We start from the raw sequence: 13692 nt of genomic DNA on the forward strand, positions 1-13692 counted from the left end.
AGATCCTTTTCCTCCATGGTCACCCATAAGTTACATTTTGTGTAGTATTTGTTACTGTATACACTATAATTATTTGCGTTTCAAAAATAGTTCTACAATTGAGTTACTCAAAAATGGAAACCAAAACAAGCTCTAAAAACAAAACTGTGGAGTTAAACCTGGGTGCCTGTGTTTTGAAATCAGAAACAATCTTACACTTATTCAAATCCTTTGCTCCAGGCCAGGATAGCACCGGAAGAGAAACCACAGTGCTTCCGATCTTTTGTTTCACTCCACAGGTCCTTCCTCACAGTGCATGAAAGCCAACCTTTTGTCATAGCTTATCACACCACTAGGTGTAGTACAGTCATTTAAGAGGGGTACGACACCTCTGTAACAACTTGCTCAACTGACAAACTATCAAAATTGTGCAGCCTTTTAAATGATGACTTAGTGATGAGGACCCACTTGTACTCTACATGTTAGTTTATGTCTACCTCGGCTCTTGTTATACTATATGCATAGTATATATATATATATATATATATATATATATATATATATATATATATATATATATATATATATATATATAAATTTACTTGTTTAACTTATAATGTACAGTAAAAGGATTTGTAAGTGTAATCCAAATCTCTAAACACAGTGATCAGGCGATTTCAGCTGGTAGGTTATTCCGGCTTGATGGAACAGACAGAGGCACTGTCGTATGGACTTCTTAAAAGCAATTTAGCAAGAATAGCTGATGGAGCTCAAGTCTATTCCCAGGGTAGGTATGAAAGAATAGTGTGTGTGTGTGTGTGTGTGTGTGTGTGTGTGTGTGTGTGTGTGTGTGTGTGTGTGTGTGTATATATATATATATATATATATATATATATATATATATATATATATATATTTTATAAACTTAAACATAAATACAGCAAATGTTTGCCTTACTGATGCACTACTTGTTACATTTAGAAACCTGGCAGCCGGTATAGTTTGTTTCCAGTAAATGATTGAGCACACATTGCATAGAGCTGCACAATTTCTTTAAAATGTTTTCAACAGAAATATTTCTGCTTGGGGTCCCTTTGTCCAGTACAAAAAATATTCTACCATTTAGCATTTGCTCTTTTTCAGGTAATCATTTAAATATTGAGCAATATTTGTTTGTTTAAAAAAAAAAAAAAAAGATGCATCTCCCTGTTGGAGTAGACATTGATTTCCACTTTGATTGATAGTTGAATTAACACAAGCGACAAAAGTGATAACTGTGCTTCATCTTGAAGGATGGAAATCACCTCAGATTCCCAGCCCCAGCTTCTATGAAGGATTTCAAATCATGCCCACAATGGCATTGCTATAACAGGTGGTTATTATTTTTTGCTAGCACATATAGGTCTTAAAAATAGTAAGCAAGAATGACCAGCCTAAACATTTGTGAAGAACTTGAGCCGATAAAGCAGTCTGACTCAGTGGAGTATCTTATCACAATCCACACTGCTGATTATCATCTAAGTAGAGTATAATGCGAGATGACGTTATATAGGCTTAAATCTGTATGACCTTTCAAAGATGTCAGATAAGATTTCATATTTTTCTACTTGTCATTTCAGTCATGAGTGGATTTGAAACCAGATTCAAATATTTGGGAAAATGTCAATTTCCAGGGCAGCTCAGAGTTACTGGATTATTTCTCTGGTGTGGCATATTTCGAATTATGTATTATCCATGCTATCTAAAATTTGTGATGATAAGATAAGGGTAGAGGAATTGTAAATAAGTAAATTGCATTGCAGCACCAGATTCAGACTGCCATTTACAATTCACACACACACACACACACACACAGATCCAGACTATTGCTCCACACTTGTGATGAAATTTAGTTTATATTTTTTAGCAGAAATTATAAAGATTCACAAATGTATGTGCTAAACAAACCCTCTCTTACTCTGTAAGCCTGTATGAATAACATTATGTTCCTTGTAAATGGATAATAATGCAAAGCGTGAGCTATATTGTTGTGAATTTCTGCATCTTCTTTTGAAGATCAGATCCTGAGAGGTTGTAGATAAATCATCTGTAATTTAGAAACTCTCAGTGAGAATCTGTTGACGTTTTACCTTCTCAGAATTAGTCTTTATGTTTGTAAATCCGTCTGTCACACTTCTATTTTAAATTTTATCTTGAGCACCACTTAGTCAATCCTGATACAACTTAGTTACAATATTCTTAACACAAGATATTGAAAGTATTATAATCATACCGCACTTACATTTTCACTTGTTTATGTGGTGGACATCACCTTTTTCCTTATACTCATTTTGTATTTACAGCAAAGGGTGCATGTTAGTAACATACACATATAACCTATCGAACAATTCTGTCAGACTTGCAATATATTGTAACAAATACTGTGTTAAAAAAAAAAACAGTAATTGAAAGCATTTAGAAAATTCCGTGCATTTGCGTAAATCAGAGGTGATCAGATTTAAAATTGATGTACCAAACATAAAGGGAAATCGTTCCCTTCAGCACGCAGGCTTTCAGCGTGGTAGCCAGTTGTCTCGTTGGAGACTTGTTTTTAACCATTGAGTGGTTTGGGGGGGGTTTAGCACCTGGTTTTCTGTTAGCATTGCAACAGGAATTACTTGAGTTGGAATGATATATACCAGTATGAGAGTTAAAGTTCATTTTGATCTAAATATAGTCGACTCATAGGCCTGACCTATCACAAACCTCTTTGTAATTTATGTAAATAAGTCGGCCCTAGGGAAAAAAACGCAGTCGAATAACTACAGAGTTAAAGGACGACAGTATATACTGTAGATATACTGTAAATTTCATGGATGTTATAAACTTTGTACGTCTTGGCCAATCAAAAAATCTAATCCTGGAGATCCAAGCACATCTTGCTGTATATTAGACGGTACATTCTTTTAGCCCTTTCTGCATTTTTAATGCCAACCAAGTTATGAATCTAACCTAGCTGGAATTCAGTCCAAACTAACAGGAACAGTGCTTTTAGAAGTGGTGTAAAAGTTTACTGCTGGACTCTACGCTGTACGCTTCTCTCCTTCTCTTTTTAGAAGAACTGCTTGTACACCTCATAATGTGTAACAGTGAAGGGAATTTGAATACATGATACCCTAAAGGTAGCTGAAAAAAAGCCAAGCTGATCACTTAAACGCATGAGTGCGTTTGTATGTGTACTGCCACTAGCCACTGTAACTGTATGATGCAATCCAGGGCTTGAAACTGCAGCAGGTGGCTCCTATACCTGTGTTCATTTCAAAGCCTTAAAATAGTCTACAAATATAAATTAGCATTCTGAATGTTTTTTGTTTTTCTCAAATACTGAGATTTTTTTACTTCCTGGAATGGAAAAAGCATTTGATTTTGTGATAAATACTGGCTTCATCTGCTTCATTGAAGTATAAAAGTAAGTGGAGTCAAAGTCTTGTTATTATACCGAAGATCAAAAAGTATGGGTAAAAACAGAACAGATTTAGTTGATGTTCGTAGCTATATGTATTTAAAATCAGGCCCTTCATAGCTACAAAAGAGGCCATGGCAGAAGAAAAGTGTATGTAGGAACTAGTGTGGTGTATACCCAGCCTGCGATTGCATCAGGTAAGGTGAACAGCAGGGACTCACTACTAGAAACTAATTTAACCAAGTGTGTAAGGTCAGGGTCCCCTCAACATCCCCCAGTATACTTCATTAAATGGAATAAAGTATAAGAGATTCCATTCTGTAGTACAGTCACTGTGACCCTAATGACCACAGCATAACACCAGAGGGAAAGTGTAAATAGTGGTACACATTGCATTTAAAATTGCTCTTATTACTTGTTAGTTGCATCATTTTGAAGTAAGTTTCCCCATGGGGATTGTGCTTCTTTCATTAACACCTCATCAGAAGCCGTGCCTTATGGGATTAGAGCTGCATCCCAAATAACAGATTACATCCCACCGAGCTCCTACACAACCCTTCAGCCCTGTTTGTAGCTTTGTAGATGAACTTCAAAGTACTTGCATTAAACTGCAGGTCCATTCCAGCTATGCCTAAAGGGGTGATCTTGAAGTCATAAGCTTGTAAAAGCATTTATAGCCGTACCTCCTTTTCATGGGGTTATTACTGTTTCTGATGACATTTAAGTATTAAAAAAACAAATTTCAAAGACTAGACAAAGGTTCTGATCAGCACTACCATCAAATCACTAATTTGAACATTGTTCAGTCCCACTGGTAGGGATTGAAGGTCTGCTGGACCAAAATTCCAATATAGACATGGTTTTTAAAAGTAGGAAGATGCTGACACCGTGGCCCATCTACACTCCAGCATTTCTGTGGGACTAAATGGTCCCTGAGCTGTTTTTTTTTTTTTTTTTTTTTTTCCAACAGTCAGGGAAATATTTGCCCTGCAGTGAGGCAATCAGCATCTCTCAAAGGAACCGTCCCAGACTTTTGTCTCTGCTGAAGGTGACATCTGTCCATGTATGTGTCTCTGCCATTGCTCTCTTAAAGGGCTAGTAAAAAGCCTTTAAAAAAATTTCTTACACATGATCACACAAGCAGGTTTGTTATAGCCTTACTGTTGCTTTGACTCATTGATGTATCCTTCCACCACATGAGATGTACTTCCTGTGGAGCAGGTATTAGGGTCCCCACCTGAGCCACACACAAGGGACCTATTTTGTGATACAGCAGAATGATAATTGGGATATCTATGTGCTATAGATTGGTACCAGTTATTGATATTTACTATACGATTGTGGAATGTAACTCCACAGATTTAACAAAGTTATTTTCCCAAATTGTATTGTTTGGTTGTAATTATGCATTAAATAATGCTGCAAAAGTATTAGTACAGTGTACTTAATGTACCTGTATATTAAAGTGTATTGGATTATTGTTGTGCTAACAAGAAACTGGATTGTCTTTTTGTGATAACTGTTTCTTTTGTTACATGTTTTTTGAGTACAAAATCTTGTTTCAACTAAACATATTCAAATAGCATCACTGTTCTTTTTAATGCCATGGATGAGAGTGTGCAGACATTGGGATGATTGCAGTTTTTTGAGCAACTCTGTTGGTTTCTTTTACAAACTGTGCCATTCTGCAGCACTAAAATAATGAATTATTCATTTTGATTTCCAACCTATAGAAATATATCTGTTCAGACAGTTTTTTGTAATTACTTAATCTTATCTCTCAAAAACAATCACTCAGAAACATAGAACTGTGTTACACCTCAATACCTCCTTGCGTGGTTTGTACTACGGGGTGAGTGATGTACAAAGGTGATCCTGATAATGAAAGCGCCAAAGGCATCTGTTGTACAGCACATACAAAATGAAATAGCTGTCCTAATCTGTTATACTGTGGCTACAAAATCCTCTTTCACAGTTGATCCAAGTCGAGATACTATAGATACAGCTTATAAATATAGGTGCACTCACGTATATTACCAAATGTTCGTTTCAGGCAACATTTGATTTTGGTAGTTTATTTTATTTTACTGTAAGTTGGTTTCTGATGCAAGTAGAATGTGAAGTAGTGTAGTAGTAAGTAACCAATGTGTGTGGCACATTTCAGGAAAACAGGATGTTTTTAAAAATACACATGTATGTTTCCTATTTGTCAATAGTGAGTTAGCAAAACTACAAACCGATATGAAACAAGGAATAAATGCAAAAAATATATATGCAAACCACTTCAGTGTGTCCTGCGTTTTAAAAAGTGGTTTCAGCCAATTACTGTACCTGCTGTGCACTTCTTTTCATTAAATAGGTGTGTTTAAAAGAAACACATTTTATAGCAAATGTGTGTTTTCATTTTAACACATTTGGTATTGCACGAGGTAAAATACATTTCTCAGATTGCTTGCCTTCTAGGAGTGCGTCACTGCTTCACTTCCACACCTCAGCATTGTCTACAAAGTTGAATCATCTTACTGGCTGCAAAGCATGTCGGTCATTAGGGGAAGCAACTGGCTGGTTATTAGCAGGAAAGCAGGCCCTGAAGAGGTGGGGGCAATTTCTCTCTCCAGATGAGGAAACCAAGGCCCTCAAACAGATATTCCTTTAACCTAATGCCAGATATTATGTTTTAAAATTAAAATACATAAAGGTGACCTATATAGTGAATTGAGTACTGTGTGTGTGAGTCAGCCTGTCGTTCTGAACATGCATTCAGCTGGTGATTGCTAGCACAGTATTTTATCTGTTTCCTCACCAGCTGACGATATTCCACTTTAGCCCTTTGGGGATGATCCTCTAGCAAGCACAGCAGGCTTTGTCTACAATTGTAAGAGAGAGAGAGAGAGAGAGAGAGAACTTTTAAACATGTTTGCAAATGAATGAAAATGTCAACAAATGATGTCCGTTAAATTGCCATATGTTGTTAACTGATGATATTACAGGCATTATTTTTCAAGATTTTAGAACATCTGTCAAGACACTGAGTTGTTTACTTAGCTGTATTGTAGCTCAGCGAGAACCGTTACCCTCACTTAAAGTGCCTGTTGCAGTTTGTTTTTATTGAACATGCTGTGCTCACTCAAAGAAGACGTTTGGATATGTAGCACTGCCCCCAGTATTCAGGCCAAGAAGTGTAGGAGAGAGCTTGACAAAGAGGATGCAACAGTGTGTTGTAGCAATTTTTCAGCCATTCTAGATGGAAGAAACCTCCTCCCACAGCCCCAGAATAAAATATGTACTCCTCCAGTTCTGCACAATTGTAAATCAAAGATTTAATTGGGATCATTTTGCACATCATGACAGCGACAAATAACTATTACATAAGTGTGTGCCTTATCTTTCTTCTGGGCAAACTTTCATGGAGGCCATCCAAGGGATTGAAAAACTATACCGTCTAATGTATGTACATTACAAACTACAAGCTAAAAAAATATACAGTCCATCACTTATTAGATCAAGCAATACTATCACTGCCCGGCCCCATACTTTTTTCAGTTAAAGATCTTGTAGTTAGTTGCTTGTTTTTACAATTTAGAATGTGCAGATATTTTAAAGACAATGCTATAGATGAAATATTGTTGCTGATACCTGATAAAAATCACTTCCTATAAGCGAATAACTGAACGAAAATGTAATTCTGTTATCAGCACGATAATAAGGAAACCTGTCAGGTTCTTTTGAGAAAAAGAGCATATGTTTTTGAGAAACTGTTACGTTTAGCGTATCAGATTAACAATTTGGGCATGTCTGAATGGTTGTTATGCAAAACATAATTTTGTGGTCCACAAAAGCAAAGAGGTGGTGCAGAACGATACAGTTTTTATTCAGCATTGCTAAGAGAAATCAAAACATTTTAGGCTTGCAAATGAGTGTGCTTTTCAGCCTACAGATCTGTTCTCCAAGGACAGGATGCTTAACCTTCCCCTCTCCACCTCCATCTGCAAAATGCATTTAAGCAGCCATACAGCTGGGCACATTTGGTACTTGTCTTGCTCCATCTATGGGAATTACAAATTTTCAGTGCATCGGGGAGCAGGGTGTATGTGCACACATTGTATATAATGCAATGAGTTTCCTTTCAGTATACTGGTTTCTGCTATCATACAGGCCATTATTAATGCATTGTTGCCATCACCTTTGATCTCAACCTGGTAGCATGGAGACAAAGACTATTTAGGTGTTCTTTTGTGTACCTTCCCTGAACAATTGGTTACAAAAATACCAATACTGTCATTCAAAAAATATATGTTTGCACATACAGGTACTTATCAATGTTTTCTTATGAGCAGCCAATTTAATGTGCACTTGGTCAGCATTTGAAATCTTAAAAGCATGAGTGCCAGCCCTCCTGCTATCTGCAGGGGGAGGGCGCGGTGGTGGTTAATTCCCTCTGCATGTTTCCAAGTGTCATTTCCAGATTTAACTAATTTTAGGTTTTCTAATGAGCTCGGTGGGAAGAAATTGAAATTCATGCTGTGCTAAGCTGTCTTTGCTCACAACCATTACATTCACTCCCCCTCTTCTAGTCTTTGGAGAGATTTTACAGAAACACATCATTCTTTTATTTATAAAAAAAGGGAGAGACCTACAATTCAGCATATCCCAGTAGGGGGTAAACCTAGCATAACCCTGGAGCGATAGGAAGAACCAGCTATGCTCTCACTATTAAATACTGCACTAAATTAGCTGTCTGTCTGTGAAAGATATTCAGAACATTCATTTAACTTTCTTTACTTGAAACAAGGGCACACAGTTACTCAGCAATTAGAGTCAATATTCAACCATAACCTGCATTATTTCAAGTGATACTGTCTTTCTGTGTGCAGAGCTCAGACAATAAACTGAAAATCAACTGCTTTAACACTGTTAGCACTGATTCAACTTGCCGTACAACTGCCAATCACTGTATTGCCACCTTAAGTCCTTCAGGGTCTGTCCAGACTAGTCACCACTGACCTACTGTCCTCTTCAGAGTCCAACTGGTCTGCTGTCTTGCCCATTGTGACTGAAACGGACTTGCAATAAGGGAGCACATTCCTATCGTACAAAATGTTCCCAATGTTTTTGCCCAATCACCCTGTTTCACACACAGAGAGGGAGAGAGAGAGAGAGAGAGAAAGAGATAGAGAGAGACAGACTACCTACTGTTGAAACAGCTGTTATACTAATGAAGCATCATGCCAATAGCAGAATGTGTACTCGGCACCATCTACAGATGAGTTAAAAACTAATACAAAAAATAAATCTACTCAACCAACTGGTAACACCTACACACTGCTTTCTACAAGCTCAGTATTTTATTTCATTTTTATTTATTTTTACTGAGAGAAACAGTTGGTCTTGAACTACCACCTGTGCTTTTAACATGTTTAAATTCACTGCAGGGCCACACAAGGGCTCTAGTTAGATGTAATTGTTTCCCACATGTTGTGCTTTTAGAGTGTGTATGCCATTAGGCCAATTTGACAAAATATAAAGGGTCTAACATTGTTAATTTCATTCATTGCCTTGAGTTGACATGATTCTGAAAGCTGTGTGCTTTGGGCATTGGGTTTATGCTTCTGTATGCCAACTGACCACGCTGCTGTAGTAACTAATTGGTGTGAGGCATTTTGTTGGAACCATGCTGAAATCCGACCTTTCTCTGCAGTAATTATACTCGAGTGGATTGACATTTTTTTTTGTAAAAGCCAGTTCCTTAAAGCTGCAATGTGTCACAAGTGTGTCTGTGTTTACTATAATATTGTAGCCGCTCCCTCCTTTCTGCATGCCTGTTGAATTCACAAGTTATTTTACAAGTTGACGGTACTATAGCGAATTACGTTTCGCTTTGAAGTTGATAATGCATAGCTCTCCCTCTACTGTTTTTAACAGTATAACATATTATTCTTATTTGTTTTTGTACTTTTAAAAGAAGTTAACATAGACACTTAGTAAGGTACTTAGGCTATTAGGTTACTTTAAAGTACACTGCATTTAGGAAAGATTCAGTTTGCTCATTGTATAAAGTGCTGCTGTTTTTTGTACAGTGTGGGACAGTGAAGGTGCCAGTCTGTATTTACCTCAATAGAACTAGCTTACTACTTGCATTTAGTAATGGTGAATATTTAGTAATTATTGATGTGCATATTTCCTTCTGTCAGTTATCACAGACAGCAATAGTCTTCTGGCACTGTTGCACTGAAGTCGGGTACCCACTCGCTTCCTCTTTAAAACTAAGGAAACCCAAGGAATCAAGAAAAGTAAAATTGTTTCTAGTATTCCTCATACATTATGTCCTGGTTTCAAGATGAATGTTTACCCTTACCTATTTTGCAACCTAACTTCTTCTATACTGTACAGTGGCTAAAGTGATCGGAGACTTTTGACATTACCCCATGATGTTCTGATTTTAATCTGATAAATAAAAGGAAAGTAGAAATGTATATGTATTTCACTTCCACTTTACCATGTTTGGTAATTAACTCACAGGTGTGTTTAAGTGTGGTGTTGTGGGGTCAATATTTTTTGTGCAATAAAATATTGAATAAATCGGGAGTAAATTTGGTCAATATGACCCCTCAGAAATATATTTCAAACTCATTTGTTACCATAAGTTAAAACATTGTTTGTCGGTTGTCTCACTATTAGTAGAGATGTCATCTCTTGCAGTATGGGCTCAGTCAAATCAAAATATGCTAAATTATTTATGTTATGAGACCCCTAAACATGAAGTATTAACAAAATCACAAAAATGAACATTGTAATCAGGAACTGCTATTAAACTTTTTTTTTTTTTTTTAATTATGTCTCAGTCCTACAATTATAGGTGATGCAACACCTTTGGCTATAGCTGTACATGCAAGTTAAGGTTTGGAACAGTCGGTGTCTCGTATGTATATATAATTAAGCAAAAACTACATTGAGTGTATGAGGAGATGACAGTCCAAGTCAGAGTTTAGGATTTTCTACTCCAAAGGGACACTGTTGTCTACAACTACAAGTATTGTATAGCTAGGGTTAAAAGACAAGCTCTTTGGTCTATCCTTGTTTTAAGGTCCTTGCCACTTCTACTCCAAGTCTAACTACCATCAAATCAGCCATTCAGCTCTGCAACAGACTGATGTCCCTATGCTGTCAATGGACTCTTTATACTATGTAATACTATATAATACATTTTAAGGTTTCATGGCATACACTATCATTTTTACCCAGACGATACTCAAATCTATATTAATTCTAAACCTGCTATCAATGTTGCTGTCTCTGCCTTAGCTGCTTTTATCTCTGCTATAAAAAGTTGGATGTCGCAACATTTTTTACACCTTAACTGTGACAAGACTGAAGTAATGCTGTTAGGTACTCCCTGCCAGCTAAGTAAAACCAGTACTTTAAATCTGTCTGTTGATGGAACCATGCTTGAGTTCAGATCTAAGATGAAAAATTTGGGTGTGATTTTCGATCCTGGGTTAACTTTTGAATCGCATGTGTTATTATTATTTATAACGTCTGATTATCCAGATTGTACACTGTCTTCCCAATGAAAGAGATATTGGAGACTTCACTTGTGATATAGTGCTTATAATTCTTAGCCTTTTGTTTTATGGCGTTCCTGATATATATTTTTTTTATATAGAAGATGCTTAGTGATCTTTCAAAAATCATTTTAGTATTCAAGGTGAAATACAAAAGTGCTTTGTATTGTCATAATATTTCAATCAAAAATGGCCTGGTCATGTATATAAAGAAGACACAGATAATGTGCTTAAAAGAACGGGGTAACAACAGAGTAAGCTCTGTGGGAGCTGGTAGGGTCAACAATGAATATGGTGTTCTTTGCCTTATTAAATTTTACCCCTGAAAAAGATTTAATAAAAAAAAAAATCTGAATTTCCAATAAGTCCTCGTGGAGGTGGTGTAATTGGATAAACTCTGGAGCTTTATTCTGTGTTGGCAGACTCCTTTTGAAAGTAGTAACTGTTGTATGTTTTTATTTTCTTTTAAGCCATGAACCTACTAGGACTGAACTGGCAGCTGCAGCCGGCTGATGGTCATGTGATCAACAACGGATTGAGCACAGGGTTACCAGGCAACAGTGATGTAGCAACAGTGCCATCTGGAGGCCGAGGTAATGCTGACAAGGATCTAAACCCCTTCTCGGTGTGTTCCCTCCTTCCCTGTATTCTTGTTTGGTCCTTTTCATTCATATATGGAGTTTTAATAACTAAAAAATAAACCATTGGTCTTTATGAAGCCAATACCATTAGGTTCTCTTTTGAAGACCTTTTTGTGTCTAAATTGCATTTTACAAGTTATATACCTCAGCCATACCGGATGATCAAATATCAGTGTATTTATTTATTTGTTGTATTTGCGCTAGTGTATAATTTTGTATTTCACTGGTCATTTGTAAAGCACAAAGGTATGCTGTTGTACTGAGACATCCACTTCTCACGTGGTTAAAGGGACATTTCAGGTTTGGGTTGCCTCAATACAACCACATATCTTTTTGTGAGTTATTGCTTACATGACACAGTAACTGTTCACACTAACATTAAGATGCCATGTTTTATCACTTAATGTTTTTGTGTCACATAGGTATTTGATTCTTAAAAAAAACACAGCTTAGAGTTATTCCTTGGGACAGGATCAGCTGTGTGGACGAAGGACCAACAGGGATTTGAAGGAGAGAACAGTGCTTGTGATTTAGTGAAGAGATCAGGGTCTGTCCTTGGCTTGCTTCTAAGAGCTCTCTATTTTAATAGGTAACTTGTCAGCAAACATTATGTATCTCAAAATAGATGCATTACTTGAACCTGTAAGTAATTTCATTTCAGTTGCCTGGATTTTACAAAGATTAGTCAATAAGATGTTTCAGAAATCCAAAATCGAACATAAGCTGCTGTAATTTGAAATCCTGCATAATCAATAAGAACCAATAATTCTAATTCCTCCACATGGTTTTGCAGTCCAGACTGTAAATGTTTTACTCTGCTCACAAGGCAGTACTTAGTTTAGTCTTCCTCTGTTATTCAATCACATTCTACTCTAAAATAAAGCTCATCTATGTCTGCTTACGACGTTTTTCTGTGCACTGAGACCTTGTTGATAGTCCAGTTTGTTTGTATTCCCCAAGTTGGTTTTAGCCATGGAGACATGCTTCCTTTCCCCCTTGATACCTGTGTATGTTACTACCCACAGCAATAGTAGGTTATAAATGAAAGAGGTTCTCTTTTTCCAATTGGTGTTTGGAAATAGATGTTTGGAAATGTCAGCATGGGTTTATCCGGCATTATCCATCTTCTATATGGAAGCAAAATAGACTTAAGACAGGAATTATACAACCTAGGTTCTCTACAAATACTAATCAAACATTTCAGGTCTTTTATTACCTTATGCACATTCTTGTTTTTTTTTTTTCTCTCAATCCTATGGAGCCAGTTAGTTTAGTATCCCCTTTTAGTTTCAGTCTCAGGCACTCTTCTGAGCTGTATGGATGAATCAGTGACAAATGATCATGTTTTGAAAAGTGAACCTGAGGGACCTTCTTCTGCAGTAAGATTTAACACTGAGCCATTTCATGGTTAAAATACAAGGCATTAAAGTCCAGAATTAATATCATTTGCCTTTAGTCCCCAAGCTTCAAACATTTTTTTGATATTAATTGGCATACCAGTGTATTATCCTGAAGAAACATTAACAGAACCATTTAGCAACAATGACAAAACACACTGGTTTAGGAACAAGTACTGCACAGTGGTCATAGTATGTACCATGGTACAAAAATGAAGTTTGTATTGGTGTACTATATACCAAAATGGCAGCACTGTGGTACCATGCTGCAAATGGTTCAAACCACAACACTTTTGTTACTGTTGCCCTTTGTACAGAACCGTTGTATGGCCATTGTCATGCCAATGTGTTGCCATTTATGATCATTTGGGACTGGGGATAATCAACAGGCGTTTTGCCTCCACAAAGAGGTCTCACCGGATTATTTGTCTCGTTCTTTTTTTTGTAATCCGTTGTATCAGCAGAGTTTACTGCCTAGGGGAATAAGGGAGGTCGGCAGATCAAACAGCCTACATTATTATATTGTCTACTTTCGACAGCCCTAAACAATTACTGTTCAATAGAGATAATTCTGTAGTCTGTGTATAAAACTGCTTGACAATGACATTAGCAGCTTAAGGCCCTACGTGCTTTGTAATATTTATCCTCCTGGTACTTGGGAGTGTAAGGCA

General features: G+C 36.7%; 1 protein-coding gene across 16 annotated transcripts in view; it reads left to right on the forward strand.

Annotated features, from left to right (window-relative positions):
• LOC121324203 (teneurin-2) overlaps positions 1–13692 on the forward strand; it is a 460344-nt gene that overhangs the window by 359150 nt on the left and 87502 nt on the right. For 14 of the 16 annotated variants that reach the window (XM_041265803.1, XM_041265804.1, XM_041265805.1 and 11 more), the window contains one exon: positions 11454–11576. The exons of the other annotated variants lie outside the window; for them this stretch is intronic. In XM_041265803.1, coding sequence (XP_041121737.1) covers positions 11454–11576 — 123 coding nt within the window. The remainder of the gene's footprint in view (positions 1–11453; positions 11577–13692) is intronic. 16 annotated transcript variants of the gene reach the window in all.

This window comes from Polyodon spathula, chromosome 12 (assembly GCF_017654505.1).
Source record: "Polyodon spathula isolate WHYD16114869_AA chromosome 12, ASM1765450v1, whole genome shotgun sequence".
NCBI lineage: Eukaryota > Metazoa > Chordata > Actinopteri > Acipenseriformes > Polyodontidae > Polyodon > Polyodon spathula.